This window comes from Trichomycterus rosablanca, chromosome 8 (genome assembly GCF_030014385.1).
Source record: "Trichomycterus rosablanca isolate fTriRos1 chromosome 8, fTriRos1.hap1, whole genome shotgun sequence".
NCBI lineage: Eukaryota > Metazoa > Chordata > Actinopteri > Siluriformes > Trichomycteridae > Trichomycterus > Trichomycterus rosablanca.
This window is the reverse complement of record NC_085995.1, coordinates 7,489,049-7,513,137: the sequence shown is the minus strand read 5'-3', so window position 1 is coordinate 7,513,137 and position 24,089 is coordinate 7,489,049. Positions and strand designations below refer to the sequence as shown.

At 37.0% G+C, this 24,089-nt stretch overlaps 1 protein-coding gene across 1 annotated transcript; it reads left to right on the top strand.

Moving 5' to 3' along the window:
- Positions 1-2,405: 2,405 nt before the first annotated feature.
- On the top strand, positions 2,406-21,432 carry slc7a2 (solute carrier family 7 member 2). The gene is made up of 12 exons (XM_063000430.1): positions 2,406-2,588; positions 7,265-7,639; positions 8,417-8,572; positions 10,156-10,321; positions 10,420-10,556; positions 10,651-10,873; positions 12,225-12,361; positions 14,569-14,671; positions 16,890-17,086; positions 17,228-17,394; positions 18,121-18,229; positions 19,561-21,432. Exons 2-12 carry the CDS (start codon positions 7,276-7,278, stop codon positions 19,698-19,700), a joined length of 1,899 nt encoding a protein of 632 aa, XP_062856500.1. The 5' UTR covers positions 2,406-2,588; positions 7,265-7,275; the 3' UTR covers positions 19,701-21,432.
- The last annotated feature ends 2,657 nt before the right edge of the window (positions 21,433-24,089 follow it).

Here is a 24,089-nt window from a genome sequence, read left to right as displayed (position 1 = left end):
ACACATATCTACCTGTATCTATCTGTCTGTCTGTCTGTCTGTCTGTCTGTCTGTCTCATATATCATAAGTCTCTATAGAAACATTATGGCAATATATATATATTCGCCACCAGCCGTGGGAGCACTGTATCCCAAGATGCAATGTGTTCTCTGCCTAAACAGTAATAAGGATTAAAACGAGATTAATGGCTGCATTTTGTGTTCAAGTTGTAATGAGTTTGTAAAGTCACCACTTTAGTTGAGCATGTTGTACATAGTGACCTATGTGCTCATTTTCACTTGTTCAGTGAGTGGGAGGGCCTCTTTTTCCATGCCCTTGTAATCCACACAAGAGCTATTTTTTCCTAAATAAAAGGGCTATTCTCCTAAAGAGTGTTATGTGTCCTTATGTCTCTAGACTTTGATGGAAAAGGTTGATTGATTGATTGATCTTTATTGTCATTGTTCAAACAACGAAATGAGATTTACAGGGCTGGATAAAATCAAACATAGTGATTAGTGTTTAATTAGCTAGATGTATAGTCTGTAAAGGGCAACAGAGCCATATCTAAAGCTCTAGCACTTCAACAAATCAATAGAAGTACAACAGTGGTCAATCTCCTCATTTATTGGGCCACATTACAAATAAAAATATGCCTAAACAGGGGCACATTAGGTCACTGTGTACAGTGATGTGCTAGCTTATTGTTCACACAATGTGAAGTTGATTTTGTAATTTGTCAAAAGCATTTATCTGTACTGTAGCTAAAATGCCCTTATCGTTTCAGTATGCCAGCTTTTTTGAACATTTGTTTGCATTCCCAGTCTTGTCACTAATAATTTACCAGGACATTTCCTGGTGATGGTACGACTAAGTGGTCTGAGGCACCCTCAAAACAAACAGTGTCAGAAGCTTGGTGTAAAGAGGTCAATTTGTTGTCAAAGGACCAATGTACTCAATGGCTGTGATCATTACTTCGGTTGTTGGGTTTATGCATTGGCATAAGTGAAGACAGAACACACAAAACATTTTAAGTTTTTAGCAGGTTTTGTAAAATGCACATTTCTGTTGGAGCAAAAAGCACGGTATGTCCCATTAGTAAAACCGTTATTTCTTTGTGTTCCTTAATACGTTGTATGTTTGTATGTATACTATTTTCAACCATTTATACATTTGATTTGGTTTGTTACAGTCATTACATTTAACTAGCCTCTCTAAATTGATTGAAAAGCTTTGGCAAAAGCCCAGAAGCATCATGTCTTCCTATCTCCCTGGGTACCATGTGTATGAATGTTTGCATCTCTGACTCCTCTCACCATCTATTAGATGTGGCATTTGCTTTCAGCGTGGCATTTAGGCCACATAATAAAATTAGACTGATAATGGACTAGAAGACACCACAGTAGCTAAATGTGGTCTAGGCCTGGTGCATTAGACTTGAAGACACACTTTTATAACAAAAGTCATTTAGGTAAACATGCATGTTTTAGATTAGCTGGGTTTGAGATCATTTAAATAACTTGCTGCAAACTTTGTAAACTTTATAAAGTTACTTAGGACTCTTGGTTATACTTAGAAAACAAGGTATAATCTTCTATGGCCCAGTATATGAACAACAATAACACATTAATTTATTTACATTTACAGTACAGGCTGAAATATGTGTTATACTTAGTTAATAAGTACTTATTATTGTACTCATTAGTACTTAGTAGCAGCTACTTTTAGCTGTAATAACATCTGTATTTGATTTTGATTTATGGCATTTGTGATATTAAAGGTCTCAAGTTTCAATTCTGACCACTAGTGGTGTAGTAAAATGTGATTTCTTCCAAATATACAGAGGTAAATGAGCCAAAAACAATTTAATATTTGACAGTAATTTACATCTATAGACCTATTCATGCTCACAGGATTGAAAAACAGTTTTTCAAGTCCTTTTACATGTGATCACTCCGCCACAGACTCGTGTCCAATGAACATCATGCTTTTAGTAACCTGTCCACATCAAGCTAGGCAAACAGACAGGTCTGTCTCACTGTTTGTCAATGTCTGTTGCTTAACCATTTATCAGTGGTCAGTAAGTGCTTTGGCAGCTGGTCATGTTCGGGCTGTGTGTGCTTTGGAAAAAGCTTCTTTTTTCTCTAAAATAAGCACAAAAATGGCTTTGCACATGAAGGTCAATTTATACACACACACACACACACGTGCGCACACACACATGAACACTAGATCACCCCAACCTTTGTAGGGCAATATTGCCTGCGTCTGAATGCATTGAAACACTAAAAACCCACCCTCTGGCTCTTCCCTCCTCTGGGTTGGTGTAGCTGTTAGACCAGTCCCATGAAATCCAGGCACCCAAGCAGAGCAAGTTTAGACACACCAAGGTAGAATGAAGGGAGGAGTAAAAATAGAAGAGTTAGAGGTTCACATGTCAGTAGCGAGGGCCTGAGCTGGAGCAAAGAACAGACCTGAAGTTAAACTTGAGAGTGGCTTTTACAACTCACTCAACTCTTGCACTATTACACTCATTATTGATACAGTTCTATAACGGTATATGGTATATCTGATCTGCAACTGCCTGCCAGATTTGTATTTCCTACAGGTGAGTTCTTGCTTTATTTTACGCAGCCATGTTTTAGTCTGTTGCTGTATTAGGTTTGACTTGCAAAGTTCAAACTCCAATGTGCTAACTTTTTCTGTTAACTCCAAATCTCTGAAATGGCTTTAAGTCACAATAAATTCAGGTAAATCAGGTGAAAATGAGTGAGAAAAGGCAAACAAATTTATGTGAGCAACTTAAAAATTTTGTAAGCTGCATGTTACTCTGTAAAAAATGTGATAATGACAGTTTTATCCTTCTGATAAATGTAGTGGCTACTCTAAAATTCACAGCCAAATTACTTAATTAGTTCTTATATTTTTCTTCTTTACTTATTATTATTATTACTATTTGTAGCCTGCTTACATCAAATGCTTTTACTTTAATCATCATTTTTACAGTTTTCAAAATATCACTAGCAGTTACTGACTTATATTTGTTATAAACTGTAAAAGTAAATTAATTTACTACAATTAATTAAAAAACACCCTAATTGTGTAACAGGCAGCAATATTGTTACAGAACCTTTACTTTAAACCTTATTGCTTAACATGGCACTAACATGCATTCTAATGGCCAATCACTAATTAGTTTCCTAATTAACCCATACTAAACATTATTGTAAAAAAGTAACTTTCTAATTAACCCAAATTAAATGAACATTAAAGTAAAAAGATTTAGGTTGATGTGTGCTGGGCAAAAACTAATTTATAAATGGTGTTATAGCCAAATTTATCAACTGTATTAAAAGACAGTTTTCATCAGTTCTACTTCTTTACAGGCTCAAAAATAGTTTAGTTGCTAGAGATGCTATCAACTCATTATTGAACAGTATAATTAAACTAATAGCTTCACTAACTGTTGCAACACTACTGCAAAATATTTTCATAATCTGTACATAACTCTGCACTCTCAAGCTAATGTTTATCCAGGGAATTTCTAATCCATTCACAAAGAACATACTTGTTCAGTAATATCTCTTTAACAAAGCTCAGTTTGAGTTAGTTTTTTTGGAAAGTGACATTGATGCAATCCAGGACAGGATCTACAGGATCTACAAGTACACAAAAATGTTGGAGATTTTTAAAATTTTTCAAATACATACACGAAATACACTGTCAACTGGTTCAAATGCTCAGTTATTACATTTTTTAAGACTCTGTCTTTTGACATGGCTCCAAAGTTAGTTGTGCCATTGCTCTTTAACATGGTGTTAATTGTGGTTTTAAAATAGTAGCAAACTGTTTAGAAAATTGTGCCATTAACCACATCTGAAAAGTTGACAAACAGATTCAGTGTGTTCTACTCATTTCCCCACCCTATATAGGACAATGTTTTTGTTTTTATAAACCAGATAATCAATCAGCAATTACAATGTAACTTAAACAACCACACCATAATAACAACATAAATAAATAAATGAGTAAAAATCTTCAAAAATTATTTAACATTACAACATTGGGTTACAGAGGATTATATCTTAGGGATGTTTTTTAAAGCCAGTCTACACCAGCTTATACACTATACCCAGCAAAATTCAGGAGCTAGCTTGGCGTGACCACTTACCATTATGAAAAAAATATACAGTGTATCACAAAAGTGAGTACACCCCTCACATTTCTGCAGATATTTAAGTATATCTTTTCATGGGACAACACTGACAAAATGACACTTTGACACAATGAAAAGTAGTCTGTGTGCAGCTTATATAACAGTGTAAATTTATTCTTCCCTCAAAATAACTCAATATACAGCCATTAATGTCTAAACCACCGGCAACAAAAGTGAGTACACCCCTAAGAGACTACACCCCTAAATGTCCAAATTGAGCACTGCTTGTCATTTTCCCTCCAAAATGTCATGTGATTTGTTAGTGTTACTAGGTCTCAGGTGTGCATAGGGAGCAGGTGTGTTCAATTTAGTAGTACAGCTCTCACACTCTCTCATACTGGTCACTGAAAGTTCCAACATGGCACCTCATGGCAAAGAACTCTCTGAGGATCTTAAAAGACGAATTGTTGCGCTACATGAAGATGGCCAAGGCTACAAGAAGATTGCCAACACCCTGAAACTGAGCTGCAGCACAGTGGCCAAGATCATCCAGCGTTTTAAAAGAGCAGGGTCCACTCAGAATAGACCTCACGTTGGTCGTCCAAAGAAGCTGAGTGCACGTGCTCAGCGTCACATCCAACTGCTGTCTTTGAAAGATAGGCGCAGGAGTGCTGTCAGCATTGCTGCAGAGATTGAAAAGGTGGGGGGTCAGCCTGTCAGTGCTCAGACCATACGCCGCACACTACATCAAATTGGTCTGCATGGCTGTCCCCCCAGAAGGAAGCCTCTTCTGAAGTCTCTACACAAGAAAGCCCGCAAACAGTTTGCTGAAGACATGTCAACAAAGGACATGGATTACTGGAACCATGTCCTATGGTCTGATGAGACCAAGATTAATTTGTTTGGTTCAGATGGTCTCAAGCATGTGTGGCGGCAATCAGGTGAGGAGTACAAAGATAAGTGTGTCATGCCTACAGTCAAGCATGGTGGTGGGAATGCCATGGTCTGGGGCTGCATGGGTGCAGCAGGTGTTGGGGAGTTACATTTCATTGAGGGACACATGAACTCCAATATGTACTGTGAAATACTGAAGCAGAGCATGATCCCCTCCCTCCGGAAACTGGGTCGCAGGGCAGTGTTCCAGCATGATAATGACCCCAAACACACCTCTAAGACGACCACTGCTTTATTGAAGAGGCTGAGGGTAAAGGTGATGGACTGGCCAAGCATGTCTCCAGACCTAAACCCAATAGAACATCTTTGGGGCATCCTCAAGCGGAAGGTGGAGGAGCGCAAAGTCTCGAATATCCGCCAGCTCCGTGATGTCGTCATGGAGGAGTGGAAAAGCATTCCAGTGGCAACCTGTAAAGCTCTGGTAAACTCCATGCCCAGGAGAGTTAAGGCAGTTCTGGGAAATAATGGTGGCCACACAAAATATTGACACTTCAGGAACTTTCACTAAGGGGTGTACTCACTTTTGTTGCCGGTGGTTTAGACATTAATGGCTGTATATTGAGTTATTTTGAGGGAAGAATAAATTTACACTGTTATATAAGCTGCACACAGACTACTTTTCATTGTGTCAAAGTGTCATTTTGTCAGTGTTGTCCCATGAAAAGATATACTTCAATATCTGCAGAAATGTGAGGGGTGTACTCACTTTTGTGATACACTGTATATATGTTAAAAGAAAATTTTATTGTTGCTCATTTTCATTATAACGTCCACTTTTTAATGGACCAGTTCCACTGTAAGCAAAAAGCCCCAGAGCATCATGCTTTTATCAGGTACCTTCATTTTTGGTTATTGTGGCTCAATAACTCACTCTTTTTCACTCCAACCACAAATCCAACTACTTTCAGCTTTTTTCTTTCCATGTGATCAGCAAGAATCTTTAGTAACTTTAAGCTGATTTTAAAGCAGTATGTTTTATTATATGTCTGCTTCCAAACCACCAAGGCATTCAAAATCTTGCTTGATTGTGACAGTAAAAAAGTATCCTCTTCCAGTATCCACAGTTTCAGTATCCTCTTTTTTCATAGCCACCTGGTTTTTGTCGGTACATGGATTACATCTTATCATTCAATCAAATCTATCTACCTATTTAGATAATGGGGTATTAAAAGGCCACCATGGTACTTTACATTATAAAATAAATTATACATCTTTTAATGCATCATCTAATGCAGTGGATTTCAACTGGGGGAACCGTGAGCCCAGAAAAGAGTAAAAAATAATCACACGTGGTAGGACAGGAAAATCATTAGGCTATTGGCATAAAACAGATCTCTTGTGATGTCATATAAATAAATTCTGAACTACCTATAGCCTACATTGAGTGTTTAATAATGAACAAATATTTGATTTGTCCACCTCAAAAGTTCAAAGGTCAACAAATGGGCACCACATATGATTCTGATTCAGCTGTTGATGCAGATTGCGTTGAAGTAGACTCCCACCACCAGTTACACAAGCTCCGTAAGCACTGGCAGTAAACCCACTACATCAACCAAAGTCAGAAAATATCAAGATCTAAGATTCCTTTATTATGAATTCTTATAATATCTCATAATAGGCGGCACGGTGGCTAAGTGGGTAGCACTGTTCGATCCCCAGGTGGGGCGGTTCGGGTCCTTTCTGTGTGGAGTTTGCATGTTCTCCCCGTGTCCATGTGGGTTTACTCCGGGTGCTCCAGTTTCCTCCCACAGTCCAGAGACATGCAAGTGAGGTGAATTGAAGACACTAATTTGTCCATGACTGTGTTTGATATAACCTTGTGTAATGAATAACTACCGTTTCTGTCATGAATGTAACCAAAGTGTAAAACATGACGTTAGAAATCCTAATAAACAAACAAACAAGAAAAGAAAAGAAAAGAACAGCTGACCTAATGCACTGTCTGTTATACACATTTTAATCCAGCACAATAATCTAAGTTGCTTTATGTACATTTTTGGCTAGGTCTAGGACTGCCATCACATACATGTCACTGAAGTGTGTATTTAAACTTTTGACTTCATCCATGAATCTGTGTTTATGTTCTAAGTGCTCAAACATTCTACAGTTGATTTCTTAGATATATGTAGTTGTTAAAGATAATTTCATGACCTTTGTTTTTTCTAATCTAGAATTTTAAGAAATGCTGGCACACTTGCTGTCGTTCTGCCGCTCTCTGGTAAGAAGAAAAAATGTGGACTTTCTGGAGGATTCCAAGTTGTGCCGCTGCCTCTCTACGGTAGACCTTATTGCCCTGGGAGTGGGTAGCACACTGGGTGCTGGTGTCTATGTCCTTGCTGGTGAAGTTGCGATGAGTAACTCTGGCCCCAGCATTGTGCTATCCTTCCTTATTGCGGCTCTGGCCTCTGTCATGGCAGGCTTGTGCTACGCTGAGTTTGGAGCTCGGGTACCCAAGACTGGCTCAGCATATCTGTACAGCTATGTAACTGTTGGGGAACTGTTGGCCTTCATCACAGGATGGAACCTCATCCTCTCCTATGTTATAGGTAGGTGGGAAGACTTGAACTACAAGTTACTCTGTTGATCAGATTGAAGTAAATCTGTAGGAACTTGTGCCTATTCAGTCAAAAGAGCACTTGTATGCACTGATGTTGGTCAAGACAGCCTCAATTGATGTTCCAGTTAATTCCAAAGCTGTTCAGTGGGGCTAGAGTCAGGACTCTGTTCAGGCCACTGGAGTTTCTTTAAACCAAGCTTTTATAGACCTTGCTTTATTCACAGGGGCACAGTATTGATGGAACAGGAAAGAGCCGTCCCTAAATTGTTGCTACAAAGTTGGAAGTTCAGTAAAAGTAAAGAATTAAAAAATTAGAACAGGTGACCCAATACATTTGTCCATATAGTGCATTTTTGTGCTTTTGAAATACTCACTCACTCACTGCTTATCCACTTAGGGGCACACATGGGATAGCTGCTGGAGCTTATCCCAGCTTTTCAGTGGGTGCAAGGCACAAAGTAAGTCCCTGGATGGGCCGCCATCGCAGGGCAGACACACATACACACATACACACATACACATACACACATACACACATACACACATACACACATACACACACACACACACACACACACACACATTTTCACCTTGTTTATTAATTTTTTAATAACAAAATATTACGTCTCCAGAAAATGTGAAAGATTGTATTTGGTTCTCATGACTATATAAAAATATTAGCACATATTGGAGAACAAATATTACAATTCATTGCTGCATTTTAGCTTTTGTTCTTTAAATTAACTTTTTATTTTTTTTGATGCAGGAACATCAAGTGTTGCCAGAGCTTGGAGTGGGACATTTGATGAGCTCATAGGGGGCCAAATAGAGACGTTCTGCAAAACCTACTTCAGAATGAACTTGCCTGGCTTAGCAGAATATCCAGACTTCTTTGCAGTTTGCCTTATATTACTACTGTCAGGTATTTAACTATTCTTAGAATAACAACTTTAATTCTTTAAATTACAAAAATACTATCTGTTTACTAATATTCTGTTGGTATGCATTTATTTACAGTGATAGATTCAGTGATATGGGGGTAAATAAAGTTTTAGTATAGATGTAATTATTTTGTTTATTGGGCAAGCAATGTGAAAATTCATATAGATGACAAAGCTGTATTATTATAAGGAAAAGAAGATTTAAGAATGAACACATATTTCATTTGCCCACCACAAAAGTGCAAAGGTCAGCGTACGGCAACTACAAAATATTCCAATTCAGTTTTTGATCCATATGCTAACACATTTGCCAACCTTGCTGAAAGTTTAAGAATAATATTAAAACCCTTGTCAAAGGGGGTCCCAGATTTTTTTTAACACAATGGGGTCTAGGATTTAAAAAAAAGGTTAAGAACAACTGTTCTAAAATACCAGGTAGAATGATGTGCGAAGTGCTGGACTGAGCTCACTATTTCAAAAGGACATGCTGTCAGTGTTTACTTAATTATATTCAGGCCAAGTTTTTCCAAGGTCGATGCGCTGGTGCAGTGGTTATGAAATACAAGAGATGTCAAATAGCATGAGAATAATTGAAGGTAGAGTACAGGAGGAATTACTGTTTTCTAGTTGTTACAATGAAAACTTTATTAATCTATAGTGGAACATAAGTGTTACAGCAGCATAAATATAATGCATGATAACATAATAAAAAATACTTAAAATGAAAGACAATAGAAAGCTGTTAAAATAAATACTGCATTAATAATTAGAACTATTAAAATATACATATAACCAGATGGTGTTTGGGTGTTGGACCATTCTCAGCACTGAAATGACACTAACATGGTAATGACATGGCAATATGATCCTGGTAGTGTCATTGCAATGAACCACCACCCATGCTGAATGGCCAGTGGGGGTCCTAAGGGTCACTATTGATTGAAAAATGGGGTTCAGAGGGTTGACAAAGTGCACAGAGTGGTGTAAGGGACGTGTTGGCCAGAAAGTATTTATGAATTAATACTGAATAAACTCAAATGTATAATCAAGGGTATAATCTGATAAAATACATAAAAGGACTATAATGTTCAGAATACATTTAAAAATAACTTATGGAAAAAAACTCAGTGGACAGGGTTACTGTGTCAAAAAATTTTAAATGTAAATGTAAATGTTTAGATTGTTTATAATGTAAAAACCAGATATGAATGTCCATGGTGATCTACCCCCAAATAACAGAGTGGGGCACTTAATCAACCCTTCAAAAGCTGCCCAAAAATCTATATAAGTCATTTAAATCAGTCTAATAAACAAGCAGTCTATAAACAAGCAGTCTTAAATAATGTTGTTAACACAAATATACTGAATGCATAAGTTCGGCAACTGTGGGCAATCTACGGAAACGAGGCACTTAGCCAAAACAGGTTAACTGTACGGTATTCCGAACACTCGTGGACTGAATACAAACTTTTAAACTTTTAAAAATTCAAGTGGACTTAGATTTGAGCCTTGCGGATCACCATAGTTTTTAATTTAGTGTTGTATTTATTCTTTGTTCTCTCAGGACTTCTTTCTTTTGGAGTTAAAGAATCAGCGTGGGTCAACAAAATTTTCACAGCCGTAAATGTGCTTGTGCTCATGTTTGTCATCGTGTCTGGCTTTGTCAAAGGAGATCTTCTCAACTGGAAGATATCTGAAGAATCTCTCATAAATATTACCATAGTGAAAAAGTAAGACATTGGTGGGTTTTTTTTCAATTCACAAGACAAAGAATGTTTTTCAGATTACAAATAAAGAAAACAATCTTTGCTCTTATGATTGATTACAGAAATCTATCCTACACTGAAAATGTCACCAGTGATTATGGTGCTGGAGGATTTTTGCCTTATGGGTTTGGGGGAACTCTAGCTGGCGCAGCTACATGCTTTTATGCTTTTGTTGGATTTGATTGCATCGCCACCACAGGTATTTAATCACACATGAATGCTGAACCTGAAGATTAACACACTGCTTTTTGGTGAAACATAATTTACAGTGTTTTGAATGTTTTGTTGACCAGGTGAAGAGGTAAAGAATCCACAGAGAGCTATTCCCATTGGCATAGTTGCCTCCCTGCTGATTTGCTTCTTGGCTTACTTCGGCGTCTCTGCTGCCCTCACCCTCATGATGCCTTACTATCTTTTGGATGAGAAGAGCCCTCTGCCTGTGGCCTTTGATTATGTTGGCTGGGGTCCTGCTAAGTATGTGGTAGCAGTGGGGTCACTATGTGCTCTCTCAACAAGGTATTTATTCTTTCAGGATCTTAATGAAAAACTGTGCTTTTATTGACAGATTTTTTATTTGAACATAATTTAAAGGTGATGTGGACCTAGTGGGAATAATGCTTTTGTATAATTGTGTCAATTATGGATTGATTCCTATAAAGCTTGGTGGTGGTTTGTTTGAAAGAGAAGCAAATGTGCATTGCTTTGCACCTTCATAAAATCTCAGCTTTGTTCTTGTACTCTTTCAAGACAAAACATATGCAGCATGTATCATGTCTTTATTTTTTCCTGGATAGTGAAATTAATTACATGACATAAGATTTGGCTAAATCTGGTAATCCATGGAATCCCAGCATGATATCACAATGTTCCCAAGAGCAACTTGTGATGGTGCTGAATGTTTGGCTTTCTTTGTTTTCAAATGCTTGACGTGGTTTGGGTCAGGTGGATGTGGATGAAAGTCACTGACAGCAAGTGCTTCATGATTTCCTTTGGTCTTCAACTAGTTGTTATAAAAATTTAAGTTTTGACATTTGTGATAGAAAAAGTTAAATGAAATTCAAAATAAATGCAAAGTAGAATCATCTTAATAGAAAAATTTTAGTTTGTGCACTTAGATAAAAAAAACCCTGCTAATTTGAGAGCTCTTTGTGACATTTAAGCCCTGTGACATTGTATTAACATGCTTAATAAAATGAATAAACATAACTATAGCATTGGTTTTAAAGATGATCCAGGAAAAAATGAAGACATCAACAAATGGCCAAATCCCTAAATGCTAGTTATTTTTATATTGTATATTCTATTTTATATTGATTCTTAAAATCAAACAGATATCTTGGAGAACTGTGTAATAAAAAAAGAAACGCTTTAGGAATCTGGTCTACAGCATGTAATTGTTGTGCTTTGTGGCTGTGGTGCAGTGTGGCTGGTGTGTGATAAGGTTGCATGACTAATGTGTTGGCTCTATGCATGTCTCCATATGCAGTCTGCTGGGATCCATATTCCCAATGCCACGTGTAATCTATGCTATGGCAAAGGATGGGGTGCTTTTCAAAGTGTTAGCCAGAATCAATCCTAAGACGAAGACCCCACTAATTGCCACAATGACCTCCGGTATAGTTGCAGGTGAGAGCTGGGGGTGTAATTTGCTGTGTAAAATTTGGCAACATGTACCACCAGGCAAAGGTGAATGTCCAACATTAAGGTATCTTTAGCCCATTTGAAATTTTGCAAATCATACAAAGGTGAAATGCAAATCTATTTTTAGCCATACCTGGCCTTTGTACATTTACGTTTGCCTGAAGTATCGTGTATTTTTAACTGTAAAGAATATTTTCTTGAACTATGACCACTTTTTTGTCCCTAGCCTGTTGGGCTCCATGTTCCCTCTACCCCGCATTCTGTTTGCCATGGCGCGAGATGGCATACTATTCCGATTTCTTTCCAAAGTGAGTAAGCGTCAGTCACCAGTCGCTGCCACCATGGCAGCAGGCACGACAGCGGGTAAGCTCTAGAGAAGAGAGGCCCTGGCATGGCCTGCTGTCTCATTGTGTGTCAGCCTGGTGGAAGTGTTTTGTGTGCATGCCGGGGCTTGCCGTGGTGATGGATGCATGCTCATGTTCTTGGTGTGGTAGTGGTGATGGGAATCTACATGATCTTTACTATTCTGTTCCAGACCTAAAAAAAAAAAAAGCTCATAGCCAAATGTAATTAACTAATTCTCTGTGTAATACATAGTAGTCCTGGCCAATTGTCATAATTCATTAGGTTTATTCTAATGCCCTTTTATTGCATTATGGAAAAACAAACACATCTGTCATTGTAAATTGTTCATAAAATGGGAACAGTAATCTATCATCAATCCCAACTTAATTGTCACATTTTTGCATGACTACATTTTTGCAGCATTTATACTGTTTATGATTTTCCCCAGTTTTCCTCCCAATCGTATCCACTTCCTACTGTTTCATTAAGCATTAGCCAGCAGAGGTCGTAACTGCAGCATTTATGAGGAATCCCTACAACCTCCCTGACTTGGATGAGACAATCATTGTCCATTAACCAGCAGTCTTCTGATTACTACGCCAGTACCTAAACTGCTGAGATACTGCTGCCCAATTATAGTCAAGATACACTTTTAAAAGGTTTTTGTCCGCATGTTGGAAAATGTAAAAGCATAAAAAGTCCGGTACAACACTGACCATACAAAGATTAGGCCATTATGCCCTTATATCCTTCATTTAGACCAGTTCTGCTGTTGTATACATGCTTTGAGGTCTGAGCACAGGTGCAGCTGCCTGTAGTATCAGCTGTAGAGTCGATTCCTAGAACAGCGGAAGATGATGCTTTGATGCTAGCAGGAGTAAGTTCAGGGGTTGGTAGGGGACCCTACATACATCTGGATAAAGGGTGAGTGCTAGAAAAAGAGAACACAGGGTCAAGTGTTGGTTTGAGGGGTCTCTGTGATTGTTATAAGCTGTCCATACTGAAACAATATGGATGCAGTGTACACTGCTGTCTATCGGTTGGAACATCTGTATCGGTGTCATGGATCTTGTCTGGAATTGATTGTTTTTACAGTACAAAAACTTTGTGTTTTGTCTTTTATTGTCATCAAGCTGTTTGGTGCAGGATCTTATTCTCACTAATAATAATGTACATATTTAGTCTGCTCTAATGTGCAATGCATTACTAATGTTATGGTAGAAGTAGAAATGCTTTTTCTGCATATCCCTGCCATGTTGGGCCTTTGCTCAGACAGAAAGCTGGGGTCTGAGCAAAGGCCCAACATGGCAGAGCCGGGATTTGAACCCACAGTCTTCTGAGTGATAGCTTAAAGCACTGCCCACTAGGCTACTACTGTCTAAAAAGTCACACTGCACATTTGGTGACACTTACTACGGCAATTATATTGTATAATGATCACACTGCTTTAACATATAATTCATAATTTCATACCAAGCATTTTCGAATACTTTCTCATAAATGCAGTGTTGGGCAGTAACAAAACACAAGCATTCAGAATAAAAGTATATTCAGACTCAAACATGAAGGATTTATCTCAGTTCAATACAGTAGTTAGAATACAGTAACTTTATAGTTTTCAGAAGAAATGCTTAATTTTAATGATTATTTTCATCATTTTTTTATTTTAAATGTCTTTATTTAAAATGATCCACTATTTTTGCCATTTTGGTGCTAAGAATTAGACATAAGAGACTCAGTGTCATGGGGCTCAAACACTCAAGCGTATACAAAGTACTTATTGTTCCTGATGAACAAGTACATGTTAGAATCAAAGGCTCGAGAACCAGTAAACCTTTTAGTGCTTCAATACAACTTTGTAAATTATATAAAAGGGCACATACAGTAACAATGGACTCCACTATAAACTTCCTCCTAGAAACATTCCACCTTCCCACTCCTGTAAAACAGAACAATAACTAATATATTCTGAATATGCTTCTGGTTCTGTATGTTACTCATATTTTTTAACTGTATTAAAAACATGAGTGGATACTTTTAGAACAGTGTATTGAGTATTCAGCAATGAGTGCAGAATGTGTTCTGCCCAGCCCTCTATTAATGTGCCATTAAATAATTTGTTGTTATATGCTCTTATATATTGCTAATATTTGTGTCATGTATTTTACCCAGTTAAAATGTACTGGTGTCTAATCTGCATATTCTTCATGTATTAAACTTTACAGCTGTTATGGCTTGCATTTTTGACCTAAAAGCCCTTGTGGACATGATGTCTATTGGGACTTTGTTGGCGTACTCCTTGGTAGCTGCTTGTGTTCTTATTCTCAGGTAAGTGCTTATACAGAGATGTAAAAAAGTAATTTTACTCTAACTGATTACCCCGTCATTGCAATATTTCTACACTAAGTGGTTTCAAATTATTAAACAAAACAAAAAAAAATTCCTGACTGATACATTTCAGCATTATTTTTATTCTTCATTTTTAAGCAATTTCTTTACACTGTGGCATATGTTTTTCAGTAGAAGGTAAATATGTAAAATGTTTTGTATTTATCACAAAATATCATTTATCATTCCAATCATTTAGTGGGACAAATTTGTAATAGCAAAAAGTCAACAGGAAAAAGTGGAACTTACTTTTCACTCTTCCACTATTGCTGTATTCACCACATACTCCACCAAGACAGGGGTGTGTGCTAAACCCATGCAGTTTAAGACATGGGTGTAGCAAAAATACTTCCTACACTGTAAGCCCGGATAAGTTCAATCTACTTAAAACATTTCAGGAAACCGGTTGCCCTAAAAAAGTTAAGTAATGTATAATGAAAACTTGAGTTAGCATAACTTAAAACATTAAGTTATTACACCTGAAAGGCAAGTTGATTAAACTTTCTTTTTTTTGTTATACCAACTGCTTTTCCCAATAATTCTACTTATTGTCTTGAGCTCAATGGAAAAAACTATTGATTTCTTCTTAGTTTTCATGTTAATTACATTTTAAATATGAATTACAAATGTTTATAGAGAAACAGACACAATTATACAATTATTTTTCTTTATTTCACTTCAGAAGTATTTACTTAAAATACAACATGTCAAGAAAACATCTTAACAACTGTACAAACTGTATATAAAGTTCTGATGAAACACAAACAGCTCCTCACAGTAACCATGAACCATGAACCATGAACCAACATTAATAGCATTAATTTAAGGATTAAAATAAAGCAAGCCAGCACAATCTTTGCTTCGTATGAAGGCTATCATGCTAACATGCTAGCATGTAGCCTAAATACGGCAAATAAAGCAGCGCTGTTTGATTATTTATTTAGTGTCAACATTAAGATCATTTATTTTAAACAAAATTGTTAAGTACAACACTTACCAAAATTAGACGGAAGATGAAAAAGCCCCATCAGACTGGTGTACATATGCTACTCAAAAATAGCATAATGAGGAAGAAAATTTTTGTCCACTTAGTTTAACAAAGGTTCCACTTCACAAAAGACATTGGAGGAAGTCAAGTTTACTTTTGCAAAAAGCCTTAAATGAAAAGTAAAAAGTAATTTGCAACAACAGGTTACAAAAGTTAAAACAAATGGCTGCCTGATTCACCAACAGCGAGCTGAAAAAAGGCGGACTTACACGTAAATGGTTTTTCTGTTTTATTACCTTAACTTAACTTTTTAAAGTTAATCTGATAGAAAAGTATTTTTTTTTAGCACATTTAAATGTGTACTCAAATTAGTACAATGTACTCTGCATTTTAGAGTAGAGCAAAAAAACTTAAATAATTTATGTATGTTATACTAAAAATGTTTGATTAAATATAAATTCCGGGCTAACAGTGTAATTTTCAGTACATGTTAACCAGCTTAGGTTAATAACCTAATTATGAGTATTGCACAAGTACTTGGGGCTCAGGGTTCACAGTTCTGTTTGTTCAGACTTGTTTTCCCAAACAGACTCACCTTAAACTTCATCTATTTTTGCATCTCAAATATCTAAAATTGTAGGGTGTTGACCAAAAAACTCACAACTGTGGTTTAAATGCACCAAGAGGCCTTTTAGCAGTTGGTTATGCAAGCATGATGCCTTCCATATAAAACTATACACACTGATAGGCCCCATGGTTGACCGTAAATAAAAACAATCCTGAAAGTCTAACCAGTTTGCTCCAGTTGAAGAAAACCACCAAAAACCCAAATAAACTGACTGATGCAACAATGTTTGCAAATAATGTTTACATGTACCGGCATCAAATGGTTTCAAGGAGGCTTTTATTTGTATTAATAGTGCACTGCTGGATGTGGATGTAATATAAAGCATTGATTTTAACATTTATCTTTTACAAATACTCAGTGTCCTGATCTGGTAAAAATTATATGTAGTGCACTGGGGAAACTCTGTGAGGTAATAATTATTAGCAATTAATAGCCATTAAAACCAGTGCATTTACTGATGATGTATATGTTGTCTAATGTATAAATTTTTTTATTTACATGACATGTGGATATAAAATATTTTTTAATGCCTTTTATTTTAGGTATCGCCCAGACTCCGTGTTGAAGAGCAAAAATAATGTAGAGGGTGGAGAGGTTGGAGAGTCTGAGCTGACCGAATCTGAGAGTCACCTGAACAGGATAAATGATGAAGAAATGACACTGTACACCCTTTTGAATCCCTCCCAGCAGCCAACAAAAAATTCCTCCACTGTTGTCAACATGACTGTCGGGGTCATTGGTAAGTATCGTGCCACCACCCACAACCTCATGCGAACAGTCAGTATAGAATGTGACTAAAAATAGTTTTTGTTTTAGAGATTGCTTTATTTAAAACCTCTTGCCTCTTATTTACTGATGTATGTTTTTGCTTTTTTTGCAGTAATTGTAGTGTGTGTGATAAGTGCACTCACTACACATTATGGACAGGCTATTCTTGCCATGGAGCCCTGCATGCTGGGAGTGCTGGCAACATCCTTTTTTATCTTGGTTGCATGTGTTATCTTGGTCTACAGACAACCACAGACAAGCACTAAGGTGTCCTTCATGGTATGTAATCTTTGTCTAAGTATATGTAACAAATATATAAAATAGATATGGCTTAAAATGAATGCATTATATAATTATTTACAACAGTAAACTGTAATAAATGAATTGATTACAAATAAATCAATTAAGATATGAAGAGAGAGTCAGTGTGGCAGTACAGGAAGTGCAAGTTTTTTGAGAACAGCCAAAAAGGGGTTGAGAACTAAATGATCCCAAGTACAACCAAAGCTTGGTAAGAAATCAGTCCTAGAAAACTCTGGAGTGCCCAGATTTAAATCTTATAGAAAATCTTTAGTGGGATTTAAAGAAAGCAGCTGCAGCACGAAAGCCATCAATCTGGAAGCTTTTGCTTGAGTAGAACGTGCCAAGATTTCACATGAGAGGTGTTAGAAGCTTGTTAGCACTTACTAAGATAGCTTATTAAAGGTTATCAAGACAAAATGATGTTCCAGTAAATACTGAGGCTAAAAGGTTCATTAGTAATGCACATGGACATTTGTCAAGAATATTAGACATTTTTTTGTGATATAAAAATAATAATTTCTCATTTGTTAGTGTAATGATCATGCTGTAAAAGCTTGTGTTTTCTTATTTAAAGCTCAGTCAGTATGAAAAGCAATGTGGTTTGTCATTTGTTTGTGTAACACAGAGTGTGTTTGAGGTTGTGCATTAATGTCCACATCTTCTCTGTAGACGTTTATCACAGAGGGTTTGTTTGCTTTACAGGTGCCTTTGTTACCCTTTCTGCCCATCGTAAGTATATTCGTCAATGTTTACCTCATGGTACAACTGAGTGGAGACACGTGGATTCGCTTTTCAGCCTGGATGGCTGTGGGTAAGTACACACACACAAACACACAAACACACACACACACACACACACACACACACACACACACACACACACACACACACACACACACACACACACACACACACACACACACACACATTCTCTTTCTCTCTCTCTCTCTCTCTCTCTCTCTCTCTTTCTCTTAATTCAGTTCAATTAAATGGTGCTTTACTGGCATGGCAAACATGTACACTTGTATTGCCAAAGCTCTGATGAAAAAATAACAAGGTAAACAGAAGATAAAATAAAAACAACAAGAACACTACTACTAATGCTACTAATGATAGTAATGCCAACAGTAATAAAATATACTACAACAGCAATATTCCCATTAACATTATTACTCCCACCACTAATGCCATTATACAACAATAATTATAATTATTAAATTATTATTATTATTTTATTAAATCTTTCTCTGTCTGTCCACTATTTTCTCCCACAATGACTCACTCATCTTACCTGTTACATTCAGCAACTGGCACATAACAGCAAATGTACAATCTTGTATGTTTTACTTTTTTTTAACATTTTATATGTTTAGAGTTCATTCATTTTAATGATATTAATTAACTCAGAAAACACTGTTGTTTCTGTCAACTACATAGACATGTTTAGCATTATATACAAGAGTTCTTCAAAAAGTTTCCACACTTTATTAACTCTATTTATTAAAAATTTAAAAAGTCACCTTCTGATGCCTTTTTCCCATTATCATTCCAACTTTTTAATTCCATCAGCAAATTAGTTTTGGTTAAGCTCGTAGCCACTGATGCAGCACTGCTTTCACATCATCATCACATGAAAATCTTTTTCCCCTTAAAGCTTCTTTGAGCGTCCAAAAAGGTGGAAATTAGATGGCGCTAAATTCGGACTATAATCTCTCTCAATCTCTCAGACACGACCAATTACTACTCCTCCCACCCTCACCGTTTCCAACCAAAATATGAAAGTGAGGAAATTTTTTGAAGATCCCTCATAGGAATGGTCCTTGGTTTGGTTCACATTCTTGGGATCTGTCAAAAGCACCCTGATGTAACTTAGTGGCGTATTTGTGAGTAATTATTTTTTCCACATCACTAAAAAACCTGCAACCCAAGGAACAAACTGGAAAATAAATAGTATTTAAAAGGTAATTACAGTAACAGTGTTGTAAAAATATGTCTGTATACAGAACAGTATGATGTTGATTGGGACTCTTGCAATCGATGTGATGCTACCAGAGCTATTTATTATAAAAATCTTTACACTTTTACTTATGCTATAAACTGCTTTTACAGCCTAAATCACATTTATTTTTTATTCTTTTGCAGGTTTCCTTATTTATTTCGGCTATGGGATTTGGCACAGCAGTGAGCAACAGAAACGGCGGCACGGTGCTGACAGTGTGCCAGAGAAACAGAGGATGTACGAAAAAGATGGAATAAATACAGAAAAGACCAGTCAGCTGTAAAACAAAGAAGAAAAAAGGGGGAAAGCTGATTATTGCTGATTACATCAACATATGACGAGCTGTTCCGCTGTTCACACTCATTAAAATCTGAGAGACTGGCACAGCTCTGATCTGGCTGACAAGCATGGGTGCAAATTAATGCTGGGTTTTATCAGTATTTTCTCTCCTTAGAGTCAAACCTAAGTAAATTATGTGAGGGGGTAATGTTATCAGAATGCACATTGTATGAAAGCTGAAATTCCTCTAATATTAGCATTGTGAAGGTCTAGTATGAACAGTGAGAGTGAAATGTGCTTCAGTTCAGCTATAAATGAGAATTGGGTTTTTACTGCAACTGACTAACTTTCAGTTAGATTTAATCAAAGATGAGACATTTTAAATAAATAGTGAATAGTTAGCTGAGTTAGCATCAACCACCGGAGTGGTTAAATTGTGATAAATTGTGTTACTTACAATAGTAGTTACTGCTTATCATTTTCTTTACTTTTTCCCTGCATAGTTTTAGTCCCTATGTATTTTTTGTCACTAAGCATTGCTTATAAAGCATTTTATGTTCCTATCTTACAGTATAGAATAGACTATCACTTCACAGCATTTGCAATAAGCCAGTTATAGTATCAGTATTCAAGACAGAATTGCAGCTGCCAGTTCAGTAATGTAATACATGGCTAATCTTTTTACCTCCTTGCAAAGGGACCTGTATTAATCTTGTCAGATATAAAATCACATTCCTTACTGTGATCATGTTCTATATTGGTTTATGTGGCTGATTTGTCTTGTTTACCGTATACACAAATCTAATTACAAGTCAAAGAGTCAAAATATTAATCTGCAAACAGAGATTTTTAGAACACACAAAGTATTAAGTGTTAGGGCCATTAAAGCAAGATGTGGATGTTTATAACACAGTCACAGAGTACCAGTAGTACGCTTGGACGGATCTGAATAAACAGTTGTGTTTTAAGAATTATATAAGCTATTTTTGATAGAAAGACTTAGATTTTGTTTTTAGTTTAACACAAGTGTAAACTGTGCAGCTAATTAAATAATCCACACTAATGTGAATAAACAGTGAAGCTTTACGGAGCACGGACAGTAACATCATTCTTTTACCTAATAACACACATCTAAATGAGGACGTCAGTGTTATGTTGTCTGTTTACCTCATTAGTTAAGTTGACTTTATGAGGGCTGCATATATAGCATTAGTAAACAGCACCATCCATTGGTATGAGCAATAAACAGCAGACAAGTGATCCTCACTAAAAATACTAACAATCAAGTTAAAACAAGACAATATACTATTTATAGAAATCATTTTACTAAGTGTGTCTAAACCTTTAACCAACACTGTATCTCCTGTATTGTGTTTTATTGAATTTATTTTACTCATACAGGCTGACTAACCAGCAACAGTATTGATGTACACTGTAAAAATGTACTACTAGTCTTAAGGTGGTCTACTAATTTACATGTATCATAGCTACTGACTGTATATATAAATGACCAATTCAACAGTATACAGTGGATTCTACTGCTGTAGTGTTTAGGTGGCTTGGCCAAATCTTCAGAGCTTAATGAAATTATGGTATCTAAAACTGAGTCATACAAAGTTTTCTACTCAAATATTACTAGTTTTATATCATTTGTAAGAATAAACATTGTAATTCATTTATTTGTGTTTTTTGTAAGACCATGTACAGTATATCTAAAACTAAAGACCTTAATAATATGACTGTATCAGAGTGATTCTGTTGAATTTGGTATGTGAATTTCTACACACAGATAATAGTTTATTAAACATATGTTTAACTTCTTTTGCTTGGGGAAAACATGCAGAAGGTGGATTGGCTACTTTGGGTATGAGTGATTAGTGAAAGTGTGCATGTACAGGGGTTGGACAAAATAACTGAAACACCTGTCATTTTAGTGTGGTAGGTTTCATGGCTAAATTGGACCAGTCTGGTGGCCAATCTTCATTAATTGCACATTGCACCAGTAAGAGCAGAGTGTGAAGGTTCAATTAGCAGGGTAAGAGCACAGTTTTGCTCAAAATATTGCAATGCACACAACATTATGGGTGACATACCAGAGTTCAAAAGAGGACAAATTGTTGGTGCACGTCTTGCTGGCGCATCTGTGACCAAGACAGCAAGTCTTTGTGATGTATCAAGAGCCACGGTATCCAGGGTAATGTCAGCATACCACCAAGAAGGACAAACCACATCCAACAGGATTAACTGTGGACGCAAGAGGAAGCTGTCTGAAAGGGATGTTCGGGTGCTAACCCGGATTGTATCCAAAAAACATAAAACCACGGCTGCCCAAACCACGGCAGAATTAAATGTGCACCTCAACTCTCCTGTTTCCACCAGAACTGTCCGTCGGGAGCTCCACAGGGTCAATATACACGGCCGGGCTGCTATAGCCAAACCTTTGGTCACTCGTGCCGATGCCAAACGTCGGTTTCAATGGTGCAAGGAGCGCAAATCTTGGGCTGTGGACAATGTGAACCATGTATTGTTCTCTGATGAGTCCACCTTTACTGTTTTCCCCACATCCGGGAGAGTTACGGTGTGGAGAAGCCCCAAAGAAGCGTACCACCCAGACTGTTGCATGCCCAGAGTGAAGCATGGGGGTGGATCAGTGATGGTTTGGGCTGCCATATCATGGCATTCCCTTGGCCCAATACTTGTACATCCAATGGTTCAAACATTGTATCCTGAAGGCGGTGCCGTGTATCAGGATGACAATGCACCAATACACACAGCAAGACTGGTGAAAGATTGGTTTGATGAACATGAAAGTGAAGTTGAACATCTCCCATGGCCTGCACAGTCACCAGATCTAAATATTATTGAGCCACTTTGGGGTGTTTTGGAGAAGCGAGTCAGGAAACGTTTTCCTCCACCAGCATCACGTAGTGACCTGGCCACTATCCTGCAAGAAGAATGGCTTAAAATCCCTCTGACCACTGTGCAGGACTTGTATATGTCATTTCCAAGACGAATTGACGCTGTATTGGCCGCAAAAGGAGGCCCTACACCATACTAATAAATTATTGTGGTCTAAAACCAGGTGTTTCAGTTATTTTGTCCAACCCCTGTATGTGCGTGCATACTGCAGCTTCATTACAAGTTTTTCGTTTATTTGCAATATTCTAAATATTATAATTTTCATACAGTACTTCCTTTAACAGCCAAATCTAGTCAGTTTTGATTAATTACTATAGACTGTTTACTACATGGTGTTTATTCCCCATGTTCTCTCTAAACCTCACAAAGTAAGGGACATGTACACTACATGGCCAAAAGTGTGTGACAACCCCTTCTAATGATTGACTTGATTGGTTTCAGGTGAACTTATTGCTAAGAGTTTTGTGCAGGCAATTACATAAATAAATGATATGCTTCCAACTTTGTGGCAACAGTTTGGAAAAGACCTTTACCTGTTCCAGAATAGCTGTGCCCCCCTGGGGTCTATAAAAACATGGTTGAAAAGAGCTCTGTACTTAACCCCAATGAACACTTATGAATTGGCACATTGATTGAGGGCCATGCGTACTTGTCCAGCGTCAGTACCCACCTCACAAACACTCTTTTAACTGAATGGGCACAAGTAACCACAAAAACACTTTACAAAATAGGGTGCAACTATTCACATTGGTAAACAGGCTCGTGGTCACTGGTTATTCACATACTTTTGGTGTTGTGGGATTGTTTTATTTTTGTAATGACTGGAAAACATTATTTTCTCCAGAGTTTAGTATGAGTTTATTAGTATGAGTTTATTAAAATATGCTTATGTAAAGAAATATACATTGTGCAACTTGATTAATAATTAAGTGATTTTAATGTTAAATAATTTCAATAACCTTTGTGACGTGGCCTTCCTATTTGTGCGCCTGATATTTCTTTGTTCATGTGATATTTAACCTAGTATTAGGGGTTTATTCTGGAATGTGTTTTTTTCTCTTTTTAATCAGCAGCCTCTAAGCTGGACTACATTGCTTATTTTATCAACCACACATACCATTTACCAGACCCCCTAGCGTCCACTTTATTAGGAGCACTGACAGAAATTAGGACAGAACTCTAAAACTACAGTTGGCACAGGTTCACTGAAACTGCACACCTGCACAGATGTTATAAACATACAGATCTTTGGGTCAGAATATTGCATAAACATCATAAATTCATGTGAACAGTTCATGCTGCTGCTGGAGGTGTAATGTGAACAGAATGTTTTCTTACCACGCAGAGTTTCTTAGTGGCTCCAGATCCACCTGGACTGCAATTTGGAGGAAATAAGTAATGAAAATAAATAAATGATTAATGAATTACATATTTAGCAGAAGCAGCTCTGACCCAGCAGATGGCACCAGAGGAG